The sequence below is a fragment of the Cutaneotrichosporon oleaginosum genome (genome assembly GCF_008065305.1).
Source record: "Cutaneotrichosporon oleaginosum strain ATCC 20508 chromosome Unknown ATCC20508_contig01, whole genome shotgun sequence".
NCBI classification, from domain to species: Eukaryota; Fungi; Basidiomycota; class Tremellomycetes; order Trichosporonales; family Trichosporonaceae; genus Cutaneotrichosporon; species Cutaneotrichosporon oleaginosum.
In genome coordinates, this window is record NW_027072170.1 from 2489266 (window position 1) to 2514457 (window position 25192).

A 25192-nucleotide genomic window follows, 5' to 3' on the forward strand; every position below is an offset into this window, starting at 1 on the left:
GGATGGACGAGGGGGGAGCGTCGTGGGGCGTGAGGGGAGCGGCGAGACTCTGTGGGAGAGCCAGAGGGCTGGAAGAGTGAGGAGGAGACATTTGATTGATGTGGAGCGGGGGGGAGGGCGTTGGAGAGGGAGATGGAATGGGAGAGGTTGTGAGAATGTGTGTGGGAGGATGGCATGTGCGCTGGGAGAGGAGGCGGCGACTGGATCGCTGACATGGCCTATGGTGAGCGCATGTAGGGAGGATGCCACGGGGGGAGGGGGGGAGGAGGGAGAGCGTTGGAGAAGAGAGTGGTGAGAGATGAGGAGAGATGAGAGATGAGAGATGACAAGGCGATGGAGAAGAGAAGAGAGGAGGAGGAGGAGGAGGGAGGGAAGGTGCGCTCCTTCTGCTACCGTAGCGATGGCTGCGCTCAGTTGAAAGGCTGGGCCTCCAGGTTCTGCCGCGGGAGCAAATCGCATCTCAGGCACGTGTTCCTCACCCAACATTCGATATCCTCTGCCTCGTCGTCCGTGATCTCCTCCAATCCCCTCTTGTTCAATCCATCTCCTACTCTCCTCTCCGCATCTCATCTCTTTCTTCCATGCACACATTCCCACCCTCGGCTTTCTAGAGTACTGCCGAGCGCCGCCGTCAGGGAGACACCTGACGCAGCGCGCTGCCGAACAGTCGTCCCGTCGTATGACTGTGCCTCTGTGCCTGCAACAGAGCTTGTACCAATCCCAGAACACATATCCAACGCTCATGCCCTGTGGCCTCGCGGCCGCGCTGCTTCGAGCGACCCCATGACGGCACATGTCGACGGGGGCCCGCCGCGTTTGCGATCGTGCACGTGCGGCACGAGTCACCTGTTTTGCGGCGGACACGTGCACCGCTCAACTATGGTACTTTTGCGGCGTGTTCGCGTGTGAATAGACACAATACAAAGAACAGGCACGAGCGCTGGCCGGGCAAGGACTGCGAGTAACTCGCCGCCAAGACGCCGAGCGCGACGCCGGTACGCGGCGCCGGAGGCAAGCGGAAGGGCGGGCGATCGGCGGTGGTGCGGAGCTGCGTGTATTCAGGGAACACGCGTGTCCGTCGGGGGTTATCTCGCGGGATGGGCGGACGTGCGCGCTCCATCACGCTTTCTCTCGGACTGCAAGCGGCATGCGTCACCGAGCGCCAAGTAGGTGCACCGACACAAGGCACAGCCAAGCGGCGGGGAGTAAGATCAACGCCGAGCACATGGTGCTCATGCGGGGGGGGGGGGGCAAGCTTCTTGCGGCCGTGCGGAGGCACTTGTCGTCTCGCCTCTCGCTATCTGGCGCCATCCGCAGCCCGGCCATGTCCGATGGCGTCATCCCCCGGTTTATATTCGCATCTACACATCTCGTCCCCCTCGCGGCGCGACCTCGCCGCCTCGCCGCAGCGTCCTCCCCGCGCGCACGCCCGTGACCTCTCCCTCCGCCGCCAACGCCACCTCCCCATTGACAAGCACGTAGCGCACGCCGCGCGCGGGGGTGCGCGGCGCGTCGTGCGTCGCCATGTCCCGCACCCCAGGCTCGAAGAGCACGAGGTCCGCCGCGCTGCCGGCGCGCACCACCCCGCGGCGGGGATACACGCCGAGGCGGCGCGCCGCGCGCGTGGTGAGGTGCGCAACCATCGCGGGGAGAGACATGAGCTCGCGGCCGTAGACGAGGAAACGGGGAAAGGTGCCCCATGCGCGCGGGTGGGTGCCGGGCAAGATGCCGTCCGAGCCGCCCATGTGCGTTGCGTGCTGCATGATTGCGCGCACATTCTCCTCGTTCCCGACGTGCATTAAGCATGCGGTCGCAAGGCGGTCGCGCCGCAGGACGTCGAAGAATATCTCGATCGGCGCGCGCCGGAGGCTGCGCGCGACGTCCGCGACGCGCCGCCCCGCCCAGCCTTCGAGGTCGGGGTGCGATGTCGGCCCGATCTGCCGTCAGCGAACACACAGACAGCGCACTTCAATTTCGTCCCAGTTCGTCGGGATACCGTGCCCGCCGTCGCATCCCGTCACCTCGACTGCGATGCGGATCTTTTCGCGCGTCGCAGCGTCTTCGAGCCGTTTGAGGGTTGTCGCGGGCCCGCCCGCACTCGCCCAGCTGGGGAGAAGCGCGGCCAGCGTCGTGCAGCCTGGAAGATAGGGGTACGTGTCGAGCGTAATATCCGCGGTCTGCCGCGCCCTATCGATCATAGCGAGGAGTTCCGGTGCCCGTCCCTTATTCTCGGCGTAGTTGAGAGTCGCATGCGTGAGATGTACGGGACACCCAGTCTCCTGTGCGAGCCCCAACATCTCCGCATACGACTCGATCGCCCGCGCGCCATAGCTGCGGTGGTGCGGCGCATAATATGCCCCCGGATACTCGGAGAGGACGCGGCACAGCGCGGCCAGCTCGCTCGTGCTCGCATACATCCCCGGCGTATACGTGAGGCCGCTGGACATGCCGACTGCGCCGTCGGCCATGGCTGCGCGCAGCAGCGCGGCTTGCTCCGCGATCTGCGCAGCCGACGCCGGCACGTCGTCCGCCCCCACGGCCAGCAGCCGGAGGTTGCCTTGCGGCACGAGGAAGGCGACGTTCGTCGCGGGCGCGTGGCGGTCCAGTGTGTCGAGGTATTCCGCGACTGAGCGCCACTGGAATAGGCCGAGGTGCGCGAGCGACGTCGCGCACTCTTCGTCCGAGGGGTTGCCGTTCCAGGCGGCGATTTGGGCGCGGATCGCGTCCATCTGCGCCGCCGTGCGCACGGGCGCGTACGCGATGCCGTCTTGCCCAATCACTTCGGTCTGGCGTTAGCGCAAAAGAGAGGAGGACTCGCCGTCACGCCCTGCGTGAGCTTCGCGGCGTGATCTGGGTGCGTGAGGAGGTAGAGGTCCGAGTGCGCGTGCATGTCGATGAAGCCTGGCGAGATGTATAGGCCCGATGCGTCGATGATGCGCGCATCGGCGTGGGTGTGGATGGAGCCTGGGTCGGCGATGGTGTCGATCACGCCGCCGATGATGAGGATGTCCGCGGCATAGGGCTGCGCATCTTCCTCGCCGCTGATGACCGTGCCGTTTGTGATTAGGAGTGAGGGGCGATCGCTCATGGCACCGAGGTGAGTAACGCGGCGTGTAGATGACGACGAGACGATGCACAACTAGCTCTAGTCTTAGTCGTAGTGCATGCCCACTCAATAGTCGACAACTTGACGGCTGCCGGCGCTGGCCGACGATCACGGCGACGTTACCGTCGGCATCTGCAGGCAGAGTGCGGGGATGGGCGGAGTAGATGGGGTCTCCGCGTGTCTTGCTCTTCTCACGAGGCTGTTCGCGGCCGAGCTCGTTCCGGATCATTCCCGCGGTGCTGGAATGTGGCAGCTGGCCAAGCTCGAGGTGCTCCTGAGGATGGAGTGAGGATGTGGTATGCATGCCCTAGTGATCGTGATGAACGAGACAAGCGCGACTGTTGTTAAGAGAGCATGATACGGCCACAGTCTGCCGACGTCATTGTGGTGGGGTGACTGCTTGGGAGGGGAGTAAGCAAGCAGAGCCTGGCGCTGGAGTGAGTGATCGATACTCTACTCGGTGGGATTCCACAAGGAGGCCGACGAGACGACGAAATGATGCGATTGATGCGGTGTGTGAGACAGAATGCTCGAGGCTGCTCGAGGCTGGAGGGCTGGAGGAGAAGAGGAGGTCTGCATAGACCGCTGCAGTGCTCGTGGCCTACTGTGACTTGCTGCCCCACTCCTTGTTGAGTGAGTGTGGATGGATGACGATTTGGCTGCTGCTCAGTCAGCCTCCGCCTGGCCGCCGCCTACTCCACTGCTCCCTCCCCTCCGAGTGATCTCGACATCTCCAACTCTCACTCCGCACTCGATCTTTCTCTTTCATCTCTTTCTCTCTTACTCTCTCTCTCTCACGCACACTCCGCCATCACTTCCTGCGCTCACACACTCAACACCCCCCCACCCACGCGACCTCTCCCCATTGCTCCTCCACCGGTGGCAACTGGCATCCCTCCGACTGCGCGCCTCCTCATTAACATCCTCATTCACCCACAACTCTCTCTCCTCCTCTTTCTCTTTATCCCCCTCCCTCGTCCCACTCTCCCTCCTCCCTCTACCCCATCACTCCTGCCCACGCCTCTCACAATAGAGGCAGGCAGCGCCTCCTCCCCCTCCATCTCCACCCCTCCTCCTCTCCTCCTCCTCCTCCTCCTCCTCCTCATCCCCCCAAGCCCCCCTCCCCCCTCCTCCCGCCATGGGGGCAAACCAGAGCCTCCCCGCACGCCGGCAGGAGGAAGCCGAACCTCGTCCTACACTCCGTCGCCGCATATCCACCTTCCTCCGCCGCGACCACGAGAGTCAGAATGCAAGCAAGCGCGAGCGCTCAAACTCGGCCCACAACAGCATCAACTCGCCCGGACCAAAGCGCAGGAGGGTAGACGGTGACGCAGAAGCCCTCGACGGAGATGATTCTATGAGCTCGGAACCTATCGCCGGGCCCTCATCGTCACATCAGTACCCCACTCGACCCAGCCTCCCATTCCCTAGAACAATGCCCTCCAGCGGCATCAGCACTCCAACATCACCAGACACACCCGCATCACCCGCAACTGATGAGTTGCTGTCCGATAGACTGCGGTCCGTATCCACAATACGCGACAGCCTCGCTCCAGAGTGGACACCGCAGCCCGGTCTCATATCTCGCCTTCGTCGACGTGACAGCCCCGCCGTCAGCAGCGCTGCCAGCACGAGCTCGGCCATCCCACCACCCTCCGCAGCCCCGCCACCACCACCACCACCGCGCACACTATCGCATCGCCTCAGCGCCATCATGGGATTTGCCGCCCCAGAACGTTCCCCAAGCAACTCCTCAATACCATCCTCCAGTTCCCAGCAGCCTCCCACGCCCGCCACTGAGGCGCCTCCACCTGCCGAGGAGGAAGGAAGGATACCGGTGGGCGCCGTGCTTGTCATCCAGGGTCTGGCACAGACACGCGCCAACCATGACGAGACCGGCGGGTCACATAGCCAGGTCGACTTGCCCAGCATTGACCAGCAGGCCCGTATGATTGGCAACCTCTTGACGTGAGTGTGCTGCTTCTTGGTGCAGGCAGTCATCTCAGTAGTACTGACGAGCAGTGTTGCTGCAGCCGCCACCGCCACGACCCTTCTATCGCCGGAGAGCTTGTCGTCTCAACCTTCCCGGTCGACCGCCCAGAGCGCGATGCAGACCATTATGGAGCGTCTTCGTCCCCAGCGTAACCAGCGACATCAGAGCGTCGAAGCTGCCCTTGGCGAGTACCTTCGCACTGTTCTACGCGACAACCGCCGCTTTGCAGAAGCCGTGGCTCCAAACGCGGCAAACGTGCCGGCAGAGTTCCAGGATTTCCTTGGCTCGCTACAGCAAGATCTCATGCAGGCCGTTCGGGCGTATGCCGTTCACGACGCGGCGGGCGAGGAAGGTGACGACGATATTCCGGCGCCCTCTTCCAGTGTGGAGGAGACATCAACCGGAGGGACGCGTCCTACTGGCGACCTGGATGCCTCAGCCACGACAAATGCGACCTCCTCGGGCGTGGCTGAACCCCCGTCTCCCAATGTCCCCAGCAACTCCACTATCCCCACATTCCACCGCCAGCTCGGGCAGAACCTACCGGGCGCTCACCGACCACTTGGCGTAAGTGGGGGGTCGGATGGCGAACCACGACGACTAAACTTCTTCCGGGCTCACCTATTCCCTACCGTCCATGCCGATGGCTCGGTAGTGACGCCAAACGCAAACGATGGACAGGAGGAGGCGATTGTGCCTTCCATCTTTGTAGGTGTGCGCTCCATTGCGCACAATCCTAGCATGACCACCGAGGATCTAGTGGCGCACCCCTCGTTCCCATTCATGGACGGCCAGGTGCCTGAGGATGCCGGCGCTGCCGCTCCGACTGCTACGGGATCGTCGCCTGCCACATCGCCTGTCGCCACCACCCAGGCGCTGCCCGACGATGACCACGACTTTGACCGCGACCTCGAGCAGGAGTTATCGGCCGCCCCCGCCGCTGGGGGCACAACTGTTGAGAGCCGTCCTCGCCGCAGCCTGCGTACCCGGGTGCTTGAACGCCTGGGAGCCCGCCGTGAGCCGCGCGCCTCTCCGCCCCTTAACACGTACCTCATCTACGTTATCGGTGGCAATTACCCAAGCTCTCACCCCGTGCTTTCTATCCCGTCCTTGGTCTCAGGTGGCCCGCTTACCACTGAGGACTTGCAGCTCCTTGCCGAGCTCCTTGGCCCGGCCAAGCCCCCAACTGTCACTCAGGAGGAGATTGAGGCGTCGGGTCTCAAAGTCATCAAGGCGAACACTCTCGCGCAGGCCATCCAGGATGGCCAGGTGCTCGATTCGAGCACTGAGCGGTGCATGGTGAGCTTCCTCACGCTTGACTGCAGCTGACCCCAGGTTTGCCTTTGCGACTACGAGGACGACGAGGATTGCCGCGTGCTCAAGTGCCGGCACGCCTTTCACAAACCATGTGTAGACCAGTGGCTGTCGTCGGGACGCAACTCGTGTCCCACGTGCCGCACCGAAGCGGTGGAAAAGGGCTCGACCCCTACCACCCCGGAGGTCGAGGACGCTGATGCCGTCGCATAGAAGTAGTTTCCCCGTCCTTGATATCCGTCATGCATGTATGTACCCTTCCTGTCCTGTTTGTCCGCTGCAGTTGCACTTGTCCGTCATGCATGTTATACATTCCCTATCGGGTCTAGTTCTGGTGTACGAGCTAGTTCTGGTACTTGGAGGTGTCGGCACCGTGGTCGTTGTGGTTGACAAAGTTGAACCTGGGGTCAGAGTCAGATAGCGCGGTTGCCGGAAGGGCGAGAGAGCTGGCAAGTTGGTTCAAGCATCGCCACATGCCCCAGCTGCTCCCTCTCCCTCTCCCTCTCCCACACGCTCAACGCACCAAGGCATAGTCTGCAGCTTGAACTGCGAGTAGGTCGAGTTGCGCGACGCAACACCCTGGAGGTAAGGCGACAGGTCCGAGTCGCCGTACAGCGGCTTGCCGGCCTTTGCCAGTGCCGAGAGCTCCTCAAAGTCGCGCTCCTGCTCCTGCTTGTTCTCCTTGAGGCCGAGGAAGCGGACTGGTGTTAGTGCGGCAGTTCAAGAATGTCGAATGAAGGAAAAGGAGGGGGACAGAGGGGTTGCAGCGGGGAGGGTGGAGAAGCGGGACGCCGGCGTCGCGAGCACGAGCGCGAGCGCGAGCGTGAGCGCGAGAGAGGCGATGGAGGCGCAAAGGTGGAGTCGTGCAGACGCTAAGGACGTCGCCGACGTTTCCGCAGTCAGACTCGATGCCTGTGCTCCCTGCCCGACATCGCAGGCTCCGCGTCCGTGTCGGTCGGTTGCAGTTGAGTCGGCGCGGTCCGCCCGGCGCCGCTGTCGACCTCAGAATCGATGGGACCGCCGCAAGCTCGTCGGGCGCCGCTCTCGCTGTTTCCGTGCTCCATCCTCCCCGCCTCCCTTCCCCTTCCACCCTCCGCCCCTCTCTTCCCTCCCTCTCCCCTCCTTCTCCTTCACTCCACTCCCGCCTCTCGACCTCCGGCCTGCACCGAAGCCTCTTCCTCCTAATTCCTCCCCACCCCCGCCCCCGACAAACTCACAAGACGAGTTCTGGTACGCGAGCATGAACCCCGCAACAAAGCCCATGCATCCCGCGAAGCGGCTCGCGTGCCGGATGCCGTGCGTAGCCTTCGACGGGTCCATCTTGTCCCACAGGCTGACGAGGAGGGGCCCGGACGCCGTCACCCCGCCCCAGAGCAGGTAGTCGTTCGGGCGCATGTAGCGCACGACGCGCGCAAAGTGCGGGTCCACGTCGATGACGGGGTACGGCGTCTCGAGCTGCTTGACGGGCATGGTTGGTGTGGTGGTGATATGCCTCGGCCGTGGTTGGCGAAGTGGGGGCGGGGCGGGGATTGCGGCGTTGGTGCGTGTGGCGCGGTGTGCGGGTGGCAATTCAGTGATCGGTGGAGGCCATCCATCTGGGTATTGACGATGGATTGAGATGAGCTCGGCAGCGTACTCGGCCCAAATACAGAATACGCTCGTGCCCGCCCTCGCGGCGGTGCGCGAGGAGATTGCGCGGGTAGACGGCGACATACGCGATTAGTGAGCGCCGACGGCGGGTGGCTTCGCCGCTGCCGCCTAGGAAGGGAACTGACACCAGTGAACAAGTCGCGCGCAGGCTGGAGCGGCTAGACGGCAAGCCGCACGCGGGACCCTCCGAGCTCGGCGCCGGCGTGTGGGTCGACACGGTGGTGTGAGTGGCTTCTCCGGCGGCGTTCCTTCCTTCCGCAATCTCGCCATCCAACTCCTCCCAGTTCACCTTCATCACATTCTTCCCATTCGTCTGTCGTCGCTTCCCTTGCACATGTGCTCACCCTAGACCATCCACCGCCGCCATCACCCTCGACCTCGGGCTCGACGTGCATCTCGCCCTGCCGCCAAAAGAGGCCGCGGAGTATGCGACGCGACGCGCGGGTGTGTTGAAGAAGAAGCGGGAGGTGCTGGTCCGCCGCGAAGAGCGGTTGTTATGGGAAGTTGAGCAGGTGCGTGATCCGGGGGCGCATCGCCCAGCGCAGCACACGGCGCTGGAGCTGACCCCAGTTCGAGGGTGCGGTGCGCGAAGCGCAGGCGCGTGAGGCCCAGTCGGCTTGATGTATAGTATGTATTCTTAACTCTGCAGCCACTGGCAGTTTCATCCCCTACTGACGAGTTCCACGCTACATACATGCATAGCTGGGGTGAAAGTCACCCACTATGGGTGGGATGCAAGTGTCTATGAGTATCGACTCTCGATGCGAACGCGATCGGCAGCTCGACGTCCGATGCCATTTTGCATCTTGCGGCGTCTACGCCGTGCGCTTGCCTCCTTGCCTCCTTGCTCCTTGCTCCTTGCTCGCCTTTTCAGCTAGTATCCGAACCAGCTCCACAGCCAGTCCGACCAGCTCTGGCTCTCGCTACCCTTCAGTTCCCCTCCATCGGCCGCACCAATCTCCAATCCCCCCCCCCCCCCCCCCCCCCAGTCGCGAAGCCATCCTAGCGTCCAAGTAGACCGTCGGAGTCGATCGCTCTTTTCCTCTCTCTCACACCCCTCTCCCACCCCTCCCCGCGCCACTCACGCCTGCTTCTCCACCCAAGACCCCTTGGTGTCAATCTCGAGCACCTTGAAATCGCACTCGACGTTGTGCTCGGCGAATATCCGCTCGATGTCGCGCGCGATGCCCTCGTGGTTCTCCGTCGCGAGCGCGAGGATCGTCGGCCCTGCGCCGGACAGGCAGATGCCGCACAGCCCGGGGTTGGACTGGGGGCTGAGCGAGATGATCTTGTCGAGGCCGGGGATCTGATGTGAGTTTGCTGGGCGACGGCAAGCGCGACGTCGCGACGACTTCCACGCAAGCGGAACATAGATCCACACATAAAAAGGCACTCACAAGCGGCACACGGTACGGCTGGTGCAGGCGGTCCTTCATCGCTTCGTAGATGAGCTCCGGGTCGGGCGGGGAGCGCGCGAGCGCGGTGGTGAGGACGGCCAGGCGCTGGAGGTTGAAGATCTGGGGTCAGCGCTCAGCGTAGCGGCGAGTGTGGCGAAGACTCCAATCCCTTGCCCAGGTTGGGCGCGATTGGGGTTGAAGAGAGCACGGTTGGTGCTGGCTGACAGTGGGTGCGGAATTCCAGACGAGCACGCGATCTCTCTCGTCCGCTCACCCCGCCCGCTCGACAAATGACCCAGCCACTCCTTCTCTCCGCCAAGCTGCCACGGTAGCCTAGGCTCCCGCTCCGCTGGAACTCACCACATCCTTCCGGCTGTATTCGTTGGGCAGCACGCCACGCGCCTTGGCGGTCGCGAGCTCGAAGCGAGGCATGACGGCGATCGCCTTGATCTCCCTGGCCCAGCCGAAGCGCACGTAGTGCCCGATACCATTAGGGGCGACGGGCGGCTCCTTGCCCCAGTCCGGCCCGGCGTCGGGCGGGAACTCGGGCAGCACCTCGGCGAGCGGCACGCTTGCGGCCTCGAGGTCCTTGGGCGCCAGCTCTTTGAGGTAGCTGCCGACGAAGCCGCCGACGAGCGCGGCCGTCACGTTGTCCGGGTGCCGCTCGACCATGAGCGCAAAGTCGAGGAGGCGCTCTGTGTCGAGGCCGAGGTCGCCGAGCAAGTCGCCGAGGAGGACACCGGCGATGACGGCGGCGCCGGACGAGCCGAGGCCCCGGCCGAAGGGAATCTCGTTGTGCGCCGCAACCGAGACGCCGCGGGGGAACTCTTTGCCGTGCGAGCGCAGCACGTACAGCGCAACGCGCGTCAGCAGGTTCTTGTACGGCGAGAGGGGGACGTTGGCGCTGTCCAGGCCCGTGTAGGTGATCACGGGGTCGCGCTCGAGAGAGTCCGCGTTCGACTGCGCGGGGACGGTGACGATCAGGTCGAGCGATAGGCCCAGCGCGATGCCGCACACGTCAAAGCCCGGACCGATGTTGGCCGACGTCGCGGGCACATGGATCTTGTAGGTTCCTTCGGGCATGGTGGATGGGGGTGGAAGATGGCGGATAGAGGAGAGCAAAGTCAAAAGTCAGAATTCGGTGTGGAGGAGATCAGATCAGATCAGGGCGGAGACGGAAAGCGGAGGGAGCGGAGCGCCACAGCCGTATCGATTTCGCCCGGCGAGGAAACGTGAAGAGATGTCACTCCGCTCGAATATATTTAGTTCGTGCTGCATATCGCGCGCCGCATGCGCATTGCGCCTCTCTATCTCGTCACACTTGGGACTTGATGTTTGGTCTACCGCTCAGACCATCTTGGGCTTATCTCCGACCCCGCTGTCCGCTATCCCCCATCACTTGTCTTACTAGGCAAAACGAACATCACATACAAGGGCGAGGCCCGAACTAATCTACCGAGCGCACCTGCGTGGTGCAGGCGAGATACAGACTAATCTGTACGTTGGCTGCCGCGCACTGCGGCGCAGCCGCCGAAACTTACGGAGCCGCGAGCCCCTCTTGATCGACCTGATCGAACGCTCAAGGTCGCCTCGCAGACGCTCCGTCTTCTTCACCGCCATCTGCTCTACTACACTCCACGCCACCTCCCACACCTCCACCTTGCCTAAACCTCCTCACTGGCCAACTCGCCGCACAGCAGCTCGCGGTCATGACGAGCTTAAAACTCGTGACGGAACACATCGTCCGGGTTATTCCGCTTCGGCGCTGCGTTCGATGCCCCGCCCTGCGCGCCCGAGGCGCTAGATGAGCCCCAGCCTGCACTTGAACCAGAGGCAGAAGAGTCCTTGCGTCCGCGCGACGAGCGCGAGCTGCGCCGCTTAGAACCGTAATCGCGGCCCCACTCGGGCACGTCGTCCTCGGTCGCGGCTGTCCCACCAGGCGGGTATGTGCCGTAGCTGTCGCTGCTGCCCGATCGCACGGAGCGAGTACGCTCCCACCGGTCAGCGCCGCGGCTCTTCTTCTTGCGACCGCCTGCACCGACGGTGCCCTCGAAGTTAGCGGGGTAGTGCCAGTTGCGCTGGTTGGGGGCCTCGTCTGGGGTCAGCGCCGTCCAGTTCATTGACCCTTCCGATCCACAGTCTGCCGACGAGCCGAGGCAAGGCTGCCTTATGCACACCCACCTTCATTGTAGAAGCGCTCCTCCTCGCGGTCCCACAGCCCTTCAGAGCCGCGGCGCTCTGGCCGGGCATCGGGGTCGCGGGGGACGTAGTTCGGACCTTCCTCGCCGTCGGCGAGGTCCTGGCCCACGAGCGTTGACTCGGGGAGACGCTCGTCGTAGCGCTTGGCCCACTGCGACTTGGCCTCCTTGCGGCGGAACTGCGCATCGTTGACTAGTCCGTACCGGATAGCCCACTTGGGCGTCCGCGCTTTGTTGGCGTTGTTACGGATGTTCTGGATGTAGAAGTTGTGCCCGTGCCCGGGGATGTAGCCGCAGAGTGTTAGGATGCACTGAGGTCAGCGCGTGATTACCCAGGCGGCGTGGAGGGCGCAGCAGGATGATTGAGGCGGAGTGATCGAGGCTGAGACTACCATGTCTGGCGGTGTAGGCTTGGCAGCTGCGGGAACCAAAGGTCTGATGCACCGCGCACAGCCACCGCACGGCATTGCCAGCACTACACTCCGTCCTCTGCAGCCCCTGTCGACCTTCCCCGTCGACACTTACGTTGATGAAGAAATCCCTGCCGATTCCGAAGCGCACCGCAACGGCTGCTGTCAGCGCCAGCCTCAGACGGACTCACCAAGGGGCGGGAGGAGCATGCCGAAGATGAAGAGCAGGACATTGAAGCCGTGGTGCCGCCGCGGCGTCAGATCGACCTTCTTTGGCAGGTAGTGGTTGTATGCCATGGTGGTGTGGGTGATGGGAGGATTGTCAAGACGGGAGGGGATCGGGCGTCAAGTGGGTGATGGGGAGGGAGTGGGAGGGTGTGAAGAATGGAGCGGAGGCGAGGGGAGGCTGATCGCTTGTGGCTGTGTACACGCGTGTGCGTGTGGAGAGGCGTGGGGGGCGTGTTTGTCAGACTCGGAGATGGGCGCCGAGTGGGCGCTGGCTCGTGGCTGGGGCTCGGTGGCTCGGTGGCTCGGTGGCTCGGTGCGAAGGGGTGGCGGGCTAGCGCGCGATAAGGGCAGGGAGCGTAGAGCGAGAGAGGGGGAGGGGAAGAGAGAGTCGGGGTGGAGGGGGATGTAAAAGTCCCAGAGTGGGAGGGAGGGAGGGAGAGGAGAGTGATGGTGAGGACGACGGCCGAAGCGGCGGTGAGGGCGAGTGGGGACTCGTCGTCGCGGGCTGGGCAGGGAGCGCTGCGGTGGCAGGCCCGGGCGGGGGCCGAATTTGATCCCGCCGTCATCGGCCCCACCGTCATTCCGCCCATGTCCGGCCCGTTTTGTGCCTGGTTCTAATTTCTCTCGTCAGTCTCACACATGACTCTCACAATGCAGCCACTGTATGCGATCTGAATTGCAGCGCGGCACCCTCGACGTGCAACGTTGCAACTCAGCAGCTTGCAGCGTTCTACGACTTACGCAGCTCGGATGCAACTACCGCACAGCCTTTGGGCGCTCGGTGCCCAGTTCTTCACTCGCCTTCTTGCACGACATCACAACACTCACGTCCTCACTCCTTCGCTTCCTGACATACCACTCCCACGCACTCACAGCTCGATGCACAATTCATTCTCTAAACCTACACCATACTCCGCATACCGCTGGCCGGCAGCCCAACCTGCGTCACTCCGTCGACAACACACACAGTGTTCTGGTACTCGGGCAGGTACCGCGCGCCAGTGTATGCCGCCACAGCCGCCGGCGACCCCTGGTAGATGGGGGTGAGCGACACAGGGCAGACCGTGAACGTCGTAAACTGGTCGTACGCAATCTCATGCGCGTCGCGGGGGTTGCGGTCGCCCTGCGCGAGGATGCTGCGAGCCTGGGGTCAGTAGAAGCCCATTAAAGCGATGGACGCATTGCCTACTCACCTGCGTAACAGCGCGCGTGTCTGTCGGGTTCGTGTCGATGAAACGGCGGGCAAACACGGCGGCGGTCGCGACGTTGCCGGCCTTGAAGAATGTGTTCATCGCACTGCGCAGCGCGAGCTGCACGTGCTGTGGCTGCAGCCCGCAGTGGGTAAAGTACGCCGCGAGCTCGAGGTTGCGCACAGTGTTTTCGGGGTCCTGGGCCACGAGTGTTCGCCTCTCCGTCTCCAGTCGCAGACCGATGACATACTCGCGTGCCGTCTTGACAAGCTCCTTGACCTCGGCAGCGGCCTCCTCGCTCGTGACGACGGTAAGCAGCAACTTCTGCAAGATCTCGCGGAACAGCGTGAGCGCGTCGGCAAACTTCCCGCGGCTGAACAGCTTGTACGCTTCAGCAAGCTCCTTCTCCTTGAGATCCTCAAAGTCGAGCGAGATGGCGGGCAGAACCTCGCGCAGCTCAGTTGTCTCGGGGTTGCGACGAACGTGGAACTCGAGGGGAGGGAGCGATGCGTTCGCGGGCACATATGTGTGCGCCGCGCGGTACGCCTGCAGGAACAAAGGCTTGAGCGGCTTGAAGTCGACCGCGGCCACCTGGCGGTTGAGGAGTTGCATGGCGCTCTCAAAGTTGCCGGCAGCAGCGTGGTCTGCTGCCAGCGGTGAATTGCGAACCCACATTTCGTCCTCATCCACTCCTGGTGCGACGCCTTCTGACAAATCGGCCTCGCCCGCCTCCAAGATGTCGTCGCCCTCGTCCGCAGCAGCCCCCGTGTCCACCACTTCGGCATCAAGGTCCCAGCCCTCGTCCTCGTCCAACTCCTCGTCGTCCTCGTCGGCAACATCCTCGTCGTTCGCCCAAGCGTCAAGCTGCTCGCCATTAGCAGCGTCGGCCTGCTCGCCAGCCGCCATGAGACCCTCGACACCGCCATTGGCCAGCGCGCGGTCGAAGAAGCTCTCGCCCAGGTTCTTGATGGGCCAGTTGGACTCTGCCTGAGGGAAGACAACAGGTGGGGGCGCGAGTTTAGATGAGCCGGCGTTCGGGGGCGGCGGGGGAACGTCCTCCTCGGTCATGCCTGCCTCGTCGAGGATCTCCTCCGCGAGTTCATCGAGCCCAGCCGTCTTGGCTGCGTAGTACGCAAGCGGGTACTGCCCGGTCTCGCGCAGGACAGCAACACGAGCCTCAGTGTCGCCAAGGTAGAGCGCGTTCTGGAAGCGAGACATCTGGTCGCCGCGCTTGGTGGCGATTGTCTGCATCAGGTTGAGCTTCTGCGTGTTTCCGGTGACGAGGTAGAGGAACGAGAGCTTGTCAAACGCGCGAGACCTCTGGTACGCCGTCTCGACAATCTGGTGGTTGCCCTGCTTGAGCGCGGCGGCACCAAGGCGCTCCCACACGTCAGGACGGTCGACCGAGCGAGCCATCTCAAGCGCGACCTGCAGGTTGCCGCACTCGATCGCGAGGTCGAAGCGCGTCTGAGGGTCCTGGATAAAGTGCAGCGCAATCTCAGGGTAGCCCTTCTTCTGGAGGTAGGCAATGATGCTCTGCCCGACAAGGTTCGAAGTGCGGATGATCTGCAGCACTTCGTCGTAGTTCTGGCGGATGAGCGCAAGCTTAAAGCGATACTCGGTGGGGTCAATGGGGATGGTGCGCGGCTTGGCGGTACGGTCGAGGCAGTGCACGACCTGGCCCTTGATGCGCGTAAGGTAGACCGGCTGATCAAGAGTCTTGATGATACCGTTGTCACCACCGGGCAGGGCGTACTTGATGTGGTTAAGAGTAGTGTACACAAGGACACCATTGTCGTCCCACGCCGCCGACTTGATGCGGATAGTCTCGTGGATAAGAGCCGTCTGCTCGAGCGCCTTGTTGGCGATGGTGATCGTGTGCTTGCTCAGGAGTGCGACCTGGTTGCCGTCGTTGCTCCAGATGACGTACTTGACGGGCGGCGTAGTGATCTCGCCGAGGACCTTCTGCTGCTGAATGTCGAAGAGCACGACCGAGTTGCTCGACGAGAGAAGCAGGCATCCAGTACCGCCGTAGAAGATGTCGTTCGTCTGGACAGGGCACTTAACCGTCTTGGTAAGAGAGTTGGAAAGGTCACGGATCTCGATGTTCTGCGCGGTCTTGTCGAGCACGGCCATGCGGTTGCGTGCCACGAAGAGGGCAGCGATACCAGTGCCCTTGCGGCCGTCAGATGGGGTGTCCTTGCCGTCACCAGACACTGGGGCGCTCGACTTGGGCAGTGTAATGAGCTCGTACACACCGTTGTCGGAGGTAGATGTGACGACAACAGCCCGCTCGGCAGGGTTGTAGCTGAGCGTGCGCGGCTGGATGTACTGCGAGCCGAGCTTGCGGACTGAGCAAATGCCCTGGTTGGTGCCAGTCGACAGATCTGCCATACGAATAACCTTGTCCTTGATGTAGAAGAGGCTGTTGCCTGACAGAGAGAAGGCGGGGCGCTCGCGCTCAAGCTTGAACACGATGAGACCGTTGTCGTGACCAGCAGCAAAGAGGTTGAGCTCGGGGTGCGCGGTCAATACCCAGAAGCGGTCGTGCTCGCGGCGGAACGTCTGCACAGCCGTCCGCTTGGTCATGTCCCAGACACGGATCGTCTTGTCCTCCGACGCCGAGAGAATAAGCTCGTGACGCGGGTGGAACAACGTCATCGAAACGTTGTTGAAGTGCCCGCGGCAGCTGTCGACCTCCCACGCCTTGGTCTCGGACATGCGCCACAGCTTGATCTGGCGATCGTCACCGCACGACACGATAAGCGGCAGGGTGGGGTGGAAGCTAGCCCAGTTGACACCGCGGTCGTGGCCCTCAAGCACGTATTTGACGACGGCATCTGTGTTGCCGAACAGGTCGGCCTGGCCCTGGTTCGCCCGCGACATCTGCTCCTCAAAGCTCATGGGCGCCGAGCTCGCCTGGTTCTTCTTGCGCAGGCCAGAGATGTCCCACACGCGCACCGTCAAGTCCATGGATGCCGACACAACGAGGTCGTCCCATGGGTGGAACTGGGCGCACATGATGTAATGGTTGTGGCCGGTGAGGATGGCGATACAGGTGCGGCTCTGCCAGTTCCAGATGCGGATCGTCTGGTCATCCGACGCCGAGATGATCCACGGGTACTCGTGGTGGAAGAAGACGGTGCGCACATAGTCGAGATGTCCGGTGAGAGTAAACAAGCACTTGCGCTGCTTGTAGTTCCACACCTTAATCTTGTAGTCGTCGCCGCCCGAGCAGAAGATAGGCTGCGTCGGGTGGAAGCAGATACCGCGGACGGGACCGTCGTGTTCGTCATACCGGTCGACAAGCGTACCCATCTGGTAGTTCCACAGCTGGATTGTGCCATTGTGCAGCGACGCAGCGAGGAGCGGTGTCTTGGGGTCTGTTGTCAGCTGAGGGCACCTCTTGCGCATAATGAGGAGTCACGCTACTCACGGAAGGCAATCCCCTTGACGCGTGGGCTTTTGCTCTCAAACTAATGTCAGCGCATCCCCTACGGAGCGACGTGTCTCGGTACGACTCGGAGACATGTCACTGCAGATCGCGCTGCTTCCCTCGTTCCGGCGTACCTTGGTGAGCATCTGCATCTTGCCGGCCGCTCCTTTTAAGGAAAGAGTCAAGCGGAGCGAAAGGTGCGCAGAAGATGCGAAAGAGGGAGAGGGGGAGGGGGGATGGGCTTGAGAGAGCGTGGAGAGTCGGAAGTGGTATGCAGGAGGCTGATGTCGGTGAGCGCGGTGAGTTGAATGTCGACGTGACGGGGCGCGCTGGAGCCCTCCATCACGGAATCAAAACCACGTGGAACTTTCACCGTGGCAGTTGCAATGTGGCGCCCCTCCCTATGGTCAATCTCGGGCCACACAAAGCAAGATTGGCGTGTCTATGCATGTACTGGCTACAGAAGAGGCCTACAGCTCGTCCTTGGACGACTTAGCCTTAGCCTCCTCGGCCTGCTTGTCAACCTTGGCGAGAAGTGGGGAACCTGCGCCCTTCTTCTCCTCCTTGATGTCGAGGATTGAGCCCTTGGCACCCGCCTTCTTTACGTCCTCGGCCTTCTTGGGCACGACAATAGTGGCCTGCGTGGCGCGCTTCGCATCCTTTGACTCCTCATTGACAGCTTCACGCGCAGCGATGCGCTCCAGAGCCTGGTTGCGAAGGTACTCCTGACGCGTCTTCCACCCCGCGTAAGAGTCAGTGAAGTCAGTGATGAGCTCAGCGGCGCCAGCCTGAGCCTTCTGAATAGCGTCCTTGAGCTTCTTGGAGGGGTTCTTTTCGGGCGCCTCGGCAAGTTTGCTCTTCCACGAGTCGACATCCTTCTTCAGTGCCTTGTAGGCCGCCCAGTCCTTGGATGTGACACCCTCGATCATGCTCATGCGCTTGCCGAGGGCGGCGTAGTCGTCACCAAGAACGCGCTCAATCTCGGCCTGAGCGTTGTCCACAGCAGGGCGAGTCTTCTCGTAGATATGATTCTTCTTGGTCTTGACGCCATTGGTGACCTGCTCGAGAATCTTGAGAACCTTGGAGTCCGACATGCGCTGGCTCTCCTCAACCTGGTCCCGGGTAAGGGAGCGAGAGTTGGAGTAAAGACGGTCGAGGCCGCCCATCATGCGAGAAATCTCGCGATCGAGATTCTCGTCTCCGATCTGCTTCATATCCGGAAGGAGGCTGATGAAATGCTCGGCCTGCTTCACAGTCTGCGATCAGCGCTTGCACGGGACGGACGGCTCACCTCAGACTGGACCTTGGCGTACAGAGCTTTGCCCTGGAAGTCGACCTTCTTCTTCAGCTGCTGGATCTCGGCGCGGGCATCAGCGAGGTGGTCCTTCGCAGCCTCGGCGCCAGTCGTCGAGTCACAGGCAGCAGATCCGGTAGCGGTGCCGCTGACAGAGGTCGCAACAGTGGTGGTCCCAGCGACGGCGGTGTCGCCGGTAGGAGCGACGAACGCCCGGCGAGTGAGATCCTCGGGGTCTGAGGCGGCGGCACGCGACGCCTCGGCCTTCTTGAAGGCCGCCTTCGCGTTGGCGGCAATCTCGGCGTCGATGGCAGCCTGCTCTGCGGCCTTCTCCTCAGCCTGCTTCTTGGCCGCAGCGGCCTTCTCCTCAGCGGCTTTCTCGGCCTCAGCGCGCTTGGCCTCGGCGAGACGCTTGGCCTCAACGGCCTTGTCTGCTGCGGCCTTCTTGGCGGCAGCAGCCTTAGCCTCAGTCGCCTTCTTTGCGGCAGCCGCCTTCTCCTCGGCGGCGCGCTTGACTTCAGCAGCCTTCTCTCCGACATCGGCAGCAGCCTGCTTCACACCCTCCTTGACGTCACGGGCACCCTTCTTGGGCGCCTCGAAGACGGTCTGCCCGCCGCGCTGGCCGACAGTCGAACCAGCAACTGGCACGAACTCGGAGACGTAGGACCAGAAAGTGCGAGGCTTCTCCTGTGGCGGGAAGACGGTGTGCACCACTGGTTGAATGAAGGGGACATAGACCTGCTTGTTGACGGTGGCGCACACGGGAGCAAGGACCTGGTGAGCCTTCGCAAGGTACGGGTCGCAGTGCACGGCCAAGTGCTGGGCGTAGAACTTGGACCACTCGGCCTTGATGAGGGCCCAAGTGTTGCAAGCCTGCTTTCCGGCGTAGTTCAGGCCCTGGATGGTGCGGGGGATCACAGTCTGGTGCGTGTGACGCTTGCCCTCGTTGTACGCCCACAGCGCATGAGGCCTCGAGTACGCATACGCACGAGCACCCTGCTTTCGGCTGTAAAGGTAGGCGTTGTGCGCGTGCTTTCCAGCCTGCTTGGTCGTGGGATGGCCGACAACCTGATTGTAGGTTGCCTTGGAGCTCTTGATCGCGGCATAGCCGTGCTTCTTGGCAACCTTGACGTGGGGAGCAAGATGAGCCTTGTAGAGGGCACAGAGGCGCATCCTGATTGGGGCAGTCGCCTCCATAAACTTGGCCTTGACGTAAGGGACGTGCGGCGCGACGTACGTGCGGTGGACGATCCGGGCACCCCGGCATGTACGGTCAACAACCGGCTTCACGGGGCCGTTCCAGATCTTCAGAAGATGACCCTTGGTCTTCTGGAACGTTGGTTCGAGAGTGTGCTGGTAGAAGGGCGTCGAGGCGACCTTGACCTTTGCGTCCTCGATAGCAGGGTAGATGTAGGGCACCAGGACCTCGTCGTGGTATACATTCGCCGGGTAGCACAACGCCTTGTGAAGGCTCGATTCGGTGGGCTGGACTCTCAGACCAAGAGTGCCGAGGGCCATGGAAGAGAAAGTAGACGGCCGGGCGGAAGACGGAGGGCACAAGACCGTCGAGAAAAGGGATGCAAAGATGATGAAGGGCAGGACGGTAATAAGGCCCCAAAGCGACCACCCGCCGCGCTTCTTGCGCTTGACCTTGACCACCTGGAGCTGGCTGTTAGTTGTGCTTGCGGCGACGTTGAAGGCACTAACCTGGCTCTCCGGGATATTGGTTGTGCGCTTTATCGGAACAGATGGGGCGGCCGACACAGCAGGCTTATAAGCGTCCTGCTGAATCGAAGGGGCAGACTTTCTCCGCGCCTTGTCAGCTCCAGAAACGGTCGGTCCATCCTGGCGTCAGTGATTCTCCACGGCCAAGAGTGAGGCTTACGTAGAACTTGGCCTTCTGCTCTGGGATGTTGGTAACAGGGCGAGGGGAAGCAGATGCCCTCGGTTTTGATTTGGACATGATGACGAGAAACGGGCGGCGCGTGAATAACTGTGCTAGGTCGCTTCCGATAATATAAAACAAGTGGACGAAGAGGAGATGAGAAGAGTTAAAGAGCGTGAGGTGGAGAGGGGAGGGAGGGGGAGATGGGAGATGGAGATGGGAGAGGAAGCGAGGACGAGTATGACGATTGTAACCTCGCGATCGTGCACGTCACTCCCACCAGCGGAACCAATTATAAACCCCACTCACGTGATACTCCTGCCCCTCTCCATCATTCGCCCTCCGTCCATCGCCGCTCTGCCCATCCACAATTCAACAACATCCTAACCGTCAGCTGCCCCTCATCATAGAGCACACACCATGGAGGGCCTGCTCGCTGAGATCAACAACAAGAAGAAAGACCTCTCCTCAGGCGACAAGTACCTACGCCGCGGCGAAGCCCAGCGTGCAAAGGAAGAGGAGGAAGCGCGGCGGCGAGAGGAAGCCCGCAAACGTAGGGCTGAGGAAGCTGACGCGGGGTCCTCAGAACGCGCGTCGAAGTTGCGTAAGGAAGTGAGTGGCCAGCCGAACTTTGAGTATGCACGGAACTGACCAAAGGCGGACGCCGCACGCAACGCATCACTCGCACGCTTGCGCGAGTCGCGCAAGCCAACTCCTACATCCACGGCGGGCTCTCCAGCTCCCGAGGAAGAGAAGGAACGCTACAACCTCTCTCCAGATGAGTGTATCCGGCGTTTGCGATTGTACGGCCAGCCAATCCGTCTATTTGGCGAGACGGACCGAGACCGGCGAGTACGACTGCGCGCGATCGAGCTAGAGGAGGATCGGGGGGACAAGAAGAAGTCGCGGCAGGACGACTTCAAACGCGCTGTAGCAGAACGTGAGCGCGAGGAAGCGGAACGACGCGCGCGCGGTGAGGTTGTCAAGACGGAGGACAAGAATGTGGAGAAGATGAAGAAGTACACGGAGGGCGGGCCGATCGATCTCGATCTGATCAAGACCGACTTCAAGGCACTACACCCGCTGATCTACTGGTATTTCAAGGCGCTTCTCAAGGAATGGGAGGAGTATCTTGAGGCACGCGACGGTTAGTAGCGTCTCGGCAGCCGCTGAGCTGATGGCAGACGAAGTGAAGAGAACCGCGCAGGGCAAGCTCGCTGTCGCAAACCACGCCCAGAGTGCGCAGAACCTGAAGCCCTTGTTCCGCGGTTTGAAGAACCGCGATCTCGCTGAAGATGTCGTGCGTCATCTTGCGGAGGTAGTCCACTTCTGCCAACGCCGGCTGTACTCAAAGGCGCAGGACGCATACCTTCGCCTCTCGATCGGTAACGCGGCGTGGCCTATTGGCGTCGTGTCCGTCGGCATCCACGAACGCTCGAACCAGGGCAAGATCTCGGACAATGTCGCGCACGTCCTCAACGACGAGGTGTCGCGCAAATACATCCAGGCGGTGAAGCGGTGAGTGCAAAAAGGGCGATGCGGGTGCGGACTTTGTCTGACACCAGTCTCATGACCTTCGCGCAGACGGTGCGCCCGCCAGACTCGATTGCACAGATGATGGGGTAGATGTTGTATGCATTACTATGTACGATACGGATGTTCTGATGCCCGAGTCAAGGCTCCCGAATCTGCGGACTACCGATTGGCAGGCCGCATGGGGGGCCTCCGGCTTATATCAAGGCCAGGTTGTTCTTCCCCCCGGCCGGGTACCGCCAGCTAGGAAGCAAGCAGGGGCCAGTGCATCAAGCACCGGCAGACCGGGGGGTGCTGAGGGGAGGCTGTGGGATGATAGCGAAGAGGGGGAGGGGTGAAACTGGTCAGTAGCTCGACTCGATTAAGACGAAGCATCGCGGTTGGGCGTGATCGACTGCATGTCGCGACCTGTTCAGTTTGTGGTAAAAGAGTGAGAGATGTGAAGAGCGGGTTGACAGGTTTGGGACGGAAAAGTTGGGTGAAGCTGGCGGAGCCAAATCTGTTGCCTCCCCATTGGGAAGGACCCTGCCCCACTCGCAAAGCCTCGCCGCCCCACTCCATACTCATTTGTTTTCCGACTAGTCATTCACTGCGACGCCGATGGAACAGTTTGCGTTCACATACACAACGTACACGACGATTATCAAGATGTGCAATACAAGAAGTGTGATAAATCAGTCCCACGCGACGACCTCGACTAGCGTTGCTTGCTTGGTGGTGTTTTAGGTGGCCGAGGCGATGCCTTCGGTGACTTGAGCGCCGCCGCTGCCACCTCCACGTCCTCGAGGGTGAAGTCGACGAAGTCGCCCTCAGGCTCTCCTACCTCAAAGCTCTCTACAAAGGCCCTGAGTCGTCCAAAGAGCTCTGCCTGATGGCCCAACGGCGTGCGTTCTAGGCCCGACGTGTTGGGCACAACCCAAAAGTACGTGTGAGTGTACGTGGGAACCCCTACACCAGGCGAGGGCTGCGGCAGGCCAGAGGCAGCGGCGGGTGAATGTGAAGGTGAAGGTGGGTCGGAGAGTGGTGACGAGGGGTGCGCGGGAGGGGAGGAGGTCTTGGGCGCTGGAGACGGCGACGGCGGGTCCTCTACAACAGTGTCCGACTCCCCTTTCCCCGTCGCTGGCTCATGGCGGGAAAGGACCAGGCGGAGCCGCTGCGGCGCGTCGAATGCAAAGCTGGAGTGCGGAACAGCGCGGACGTACCGCCTCGTGGTCGGGGTTTGCTGCTCGTCCTCGATGGAGACGAGCGGCTCATCTAACTCCTCCTTCACCTTCCCTGCTTCTTCTTGCTGACCCTTCTCCTCTTCATCCTCGGTCAGCTTCTCCTCCCCCTCCTCCGTTCCCGGCTTGGTTTCCACTTTGACGACATCTCCGTTAACAAGTGCGAATGGCACGACTGTTGCGGCTCTGGCTTCTTGCTTCGCAACATCGCGGCGCACGGCCTCTCTCTCTTTCTCGCGCTTGATCTCCTCGGCCTTCTCGATCTTCTCTCTTCTCCGCCCCTCGGCACCCGCGACGCTCTCGAATATGTCCCAGATCTTCTTGCCCACGAAACACACCACTCGTGGGCGGTAGGCTCTGAACTTCCGCACGAGCGGGAGCACAGCCGCACGCATCTCTGCCGGCGAGAGCTCGTTCTGCTCCGCCGTGGGCCGGTCAACAAGGTTGGTCAGTCCGTACCTGTACGCGGAGGGAAGCGTGCTGTCCTCTTCGGGAGAGAGGAGGCGGGGTGTCAAGCCAGAGAGATGCAAAGCCCGCTGCGGTCAGCTCCGCCGAGGCATGCAGCGCACCCAGAACTTGTTGGTGGGATGCGCAAAGTGGTGCCCACGCTTGCTCGAGCGAGTGCCAGGGTTTATGCCGCAGAATATCACTGTCGTCAGCAGCGGATGCCGTGGACTCCGAGTGCAACGCACGCTTCAACTCGGGCGCGAGACAGTCCCCGATCGGCTGGAGATGCGCATACTTCTCCGGACTGGCGTACCCGCGCGCCTTCTTCCACCCGAACTTGTCGAGGCTGCCGTCGGGTCTGCGCTTGGGCGTTCTCGGACTTATGGCGGCGGGCTTGGACGGCGTACTGGGGCCCGAGTCCTCGTCATCGCTCACATACCCGCTCGTGGTGGCCGTGGGCGGCGCTGTCGTGCGAGGACTTCGGCGTGGGCTCGGACTCGCGCCCGCGCCCGCGTATGCGTACTGCGCCAGACGGGAGCGGAGGTTCTCAGCAGGGCTTGCCATGTTCTGGAGGATTGTGGATACGGTGTGGAGATGTCATCGATGGTGGTTGAGTCACAGGGTGGAGGTGGACGGGAGAAGTGGAGGTCGATCCAGTCAGCTTTACGTGCATCTCTCAACAACACATCTCTCGTCCGTCCTCGACGCTCAACAATCGCACGATGGATCAGCCATCGCTCCTGAAGCGTTACCGACCATACTACCGCCCCGGCGAGGTCGAGCGTATGACCGCTCGACAGCGAGGCAAACTCAGCATCTCACGCGAGGAGCGTGTGCGCCAGCAAGCGTGCGCGTTTATCGACGCGGTGGGGGTGCGATGCGGATTGTGAGTCTGCCCGCTTCGCGGACTCTGCAGGCAGCTAACCTCAGTCCACGTAGAACGATCGCGACCGCGCAGACGCTCTACCATCGCTTCCATCTCTTCTTCCCCTACGCGGAGTTCCACTACATCGTGAGATCGTGGCCCCGCTCTGCTGACGCACAGGAAGTCTCCCTCACGACACTATACGTCGCGTGCAAGCTGCACGACACGCTCAAGAAGCCGCGCGACATCATCCTGGCCTCATACGCGCTGCGGTTCCCGCACCTCGTGCGCAAGACGGCCGTGGATGTGTCCGCCGTAGACCCGGCCACGCTCGAAGCAGAGCGCAAGCGCGTTCTGTCAGTGGAACGGCTCGTGCTCGAGACGCTGTGTTTCGCGTTTGGCGTCGCCGTGCCTTTCCCCTACGTGATCAAGATCGGGCGCCGCCTCGGCCTCGGCGCGGACAGCGTGAGGGCGGCGTGGCGCGTCGCCGTCGACGCGCACCGCACTCCCGCGCCCCTCAGCTTCCCGCCACACGTGATTGCGCTAGGGAGCATTTACGCTGCCGCGCTACTGGGTAGCGAAAGTACGACGCCCCATGCAGAAGGCGCGAAGGAGGACGCAACTATCCAACTTCTGGGCAAGGAGGGGCCGTGGGAGACCGAGTACGCGGCCACCGCAGGCGCAGTCGACGAGGTCGCACACGCTCTGCTCGACTTGTACACGACGATCTTGAGCACGCCCGCGACCGACCCCTCACTCCAGCTCTACTCGCCCTCCCCTGTATCGCCGCGTGAGGCGTCAAGATCGGCCCGGCCGTCGCCGGCCCCTGCCAGTGTTGGGGGGACGGCGTACAGACTCCCAACGAAATGGACGCCGCAGGCATTGACTGAGCTCAAAATCCACCTGCGTGAGCGGCGACCAGGGGAGATGCCATGGGACGAGGAGAGCGATGGCGAGGGTGTCGAGGGAATGGGCCGGAGCGACGCGACGGTCCGGTTTGTCTGGGACTGAGCAGTAGAGTGCCCG

The 25192-nt window shown here is 62.2% G+C and overlaps 11 protein-coding genes across 11 annotated transcripts; 4 read left to right on the forward strand and 7 right to left on the reverse strand.

Moving 5' to 3' along the window:
• Positions 1-877: 877 nt before the first annotated feature.
• On the reverse strand, positions 878-1120 carry COLE_00999 (uncharacterized protein; the record flags this gene model as incomplete). Its single annotated transcript, XM_018422135.2, has 1 exon — positions 878-1120. One exon carries the CDS (start codon positions 1118-1120, stop codon positions 878-880), a length of 243 nt encoding a protein of 80 aa, XP_018281861.1.
• A 241-nt stretch (positions 1121-1361) lies between these two features.
• On the reverse strand, positions 1362-3088 carry COLE_01000 (uncharacterized protein; the record flags this gene model as incomplete). Its single annotated transcript, XM_018424928.1, has 3 exons — positions 1362-1937; positions 1968-2786; positions 2819-3088. The coding sequence occupies 3 exons, from the start codon at positions 3086-3088 to the stop codon at positions 1362-1364; spliced, it is 1665 nt and encodes a 554-aa protein (XP_018281860.1).
• Positions 3089-4244: 1156 nt separating this feature from the next.
• COLE_01001 (uncharacterized protein) lies at positions 4245-6626 on the forward strand (the record flags this gene model as incomplete). Its single annotated transcript, XM_018422134.2, has 3 exons — positions 4245-5074; positions 5129-6398; positions 6435-6626. 3 exons carry the CDS (start codon positions 4245-4247, stop codon positions 6624-6626), a joined length of 2292 nt encoding a protein of 763 aa, XP_018281859.1.
• A 130-nt stretch (positions 6627-6756) lies between these two features.
• On the reverse strand, positions 6757-7883 carry COLE_01002 (uncharacterized protein; the record flags this gene model as incomplete). The annotated part of the gene is made up of 3 exons (XM_018425715.1): positions 6757-6814; positions 6937-7114; positions 7631-7883. 3 exons carry the CDS (start codon positions 7881-7883, stop codon positions 6757-6759), a joined length of 489 nt encoding a protein of 162 aa, XP_018281858.1.
• Positions 7884-8031: 148 nt separating this feature from the next.
• Positions 8032-8684, forward strand: COLE_01003 (uncharacterized protein; the record flags this gene model as incomplete). Its single annotated transcript, XM_018422133.2, has 4 exons — positions 8032-8135; positions 8194-8286; positions 8413-8575; positions 8634-8684. 4 exons carry the CDS (start codon positions 8032-8034, stop codon positions 8682-8684), a joined length of 411 nt encoding a protein of 136 aa, XP_018281857.1.
• Positions 8685-9144: 460 nt separating this feature from the next.
• COLE_01004 (uncharacterized protein) lies at positions 9145-10543 on the reverse strand (the record flags this gene model as incomplete). The annotated part of the gene is made up of 3 exons (XM_018422132.2): positions 9145-9369; positions 9461-9580; positions 9821-10543. The coding sequence occupies 3 exons, from the start codon at positions 10541-10543 to the stop codon at positions 9145-9147; spliced, it is 1068 nt and encodes a 355-aa protein (XP_018281856.1).
• A 635-nt stretch (positions 10544-11178) lies between these two features.
• On the reverse strand, positions 11179-12365 carry COLE_01005 (uncharacterized protein; the record flags this gene model as incomplete). Its single annotated transcript, XM_018422131.2, has 4 exons — positions 11179-11555; positions 11642-11969; positions 12184-12227; positions 12260-12365. The coding sequence occupies 4 exons, from the start codon at positions 12363-12365 to the stop codon at positions 11179-11181; spliced, it is 855 nt and encodes a 284-aa protein (XP_018281855.1).
• A 5027-nt stretch (positions 12366-17392) lies between these two features.
• On the reverse strand, positions 17393-20179 carry COLE_01006 (uncharacterized protein; the record flags this gene model as incomplete). Its single annotated transcript, XM_018422129.2, has 4 exons — positions 17393-18178; positions 18214-19881; positions 19924-20061; positions 20102-20179. The coding sequence occupies 4 exons, from the start codon at positions 20177-20179 to the stop codon at positions 17393-17395; spliced, it is 2670 nt and encodes an 889-aa protein (XP_018281853.1).
• Positions 20180-20521: 342 nt separating this feature from the next.
• Positions 20522-21727, forward strand: COLE_01007 (uncharacterized protein; the record flags this gene model as incomplete). The annotated part of the gene is made up of 4 exons (XM_018422128.2): positions 20522-20713; positions 20759-21248; positions 21286-21619; positions 21667-21727. 4 exons carry the CDS (start codon positions 20522-20524, stop codon positions 21725-21727), a joined length of 1077 nt encoding a protein of 358 aa, XP_018281852.1.
• A 604-nt stretch (positions 21728-22331) lies between these two features.
• On the reverse strand, positions 22332-23865 carry COLE_01008 (uncharacterized protein; the record flags this gene model as incomplete). Its single annotated transcript, XM_018420196.2, has 3 exons — positions 22332-23390; positions 23424-23503; positions 23547-23865. The coding sequence occupies 3 exons, from the start codon at positions 23863-23865 to the stop codon at positions 22332-22334; spliced, it is 1458 nt and encodes a 485-aa protein (XP_018281851.2).
• Positions 23866-24023: 158 nt separating this feature from the next.
• COLE_01009 (uncharacterized protein) lies at positions 24024-25177 on the forward strand (the record flags this gene model as incomplete). The annotated part of the gene is made up of 3 exons (XM_018420692.2): positions 24024-24187; positions 24232-24313; positions 24347-25177. The coding sequence occupies 3 exons, from the start codon at positions 24024-24026 to the stop codon at positions 25175-25177; spliced, it is 1077 nt and encodes a 358-aa protein (XP_018281850.1).
• Between the last annotated feature and the right edge of the window lie 15 nt (positions 25178-25192).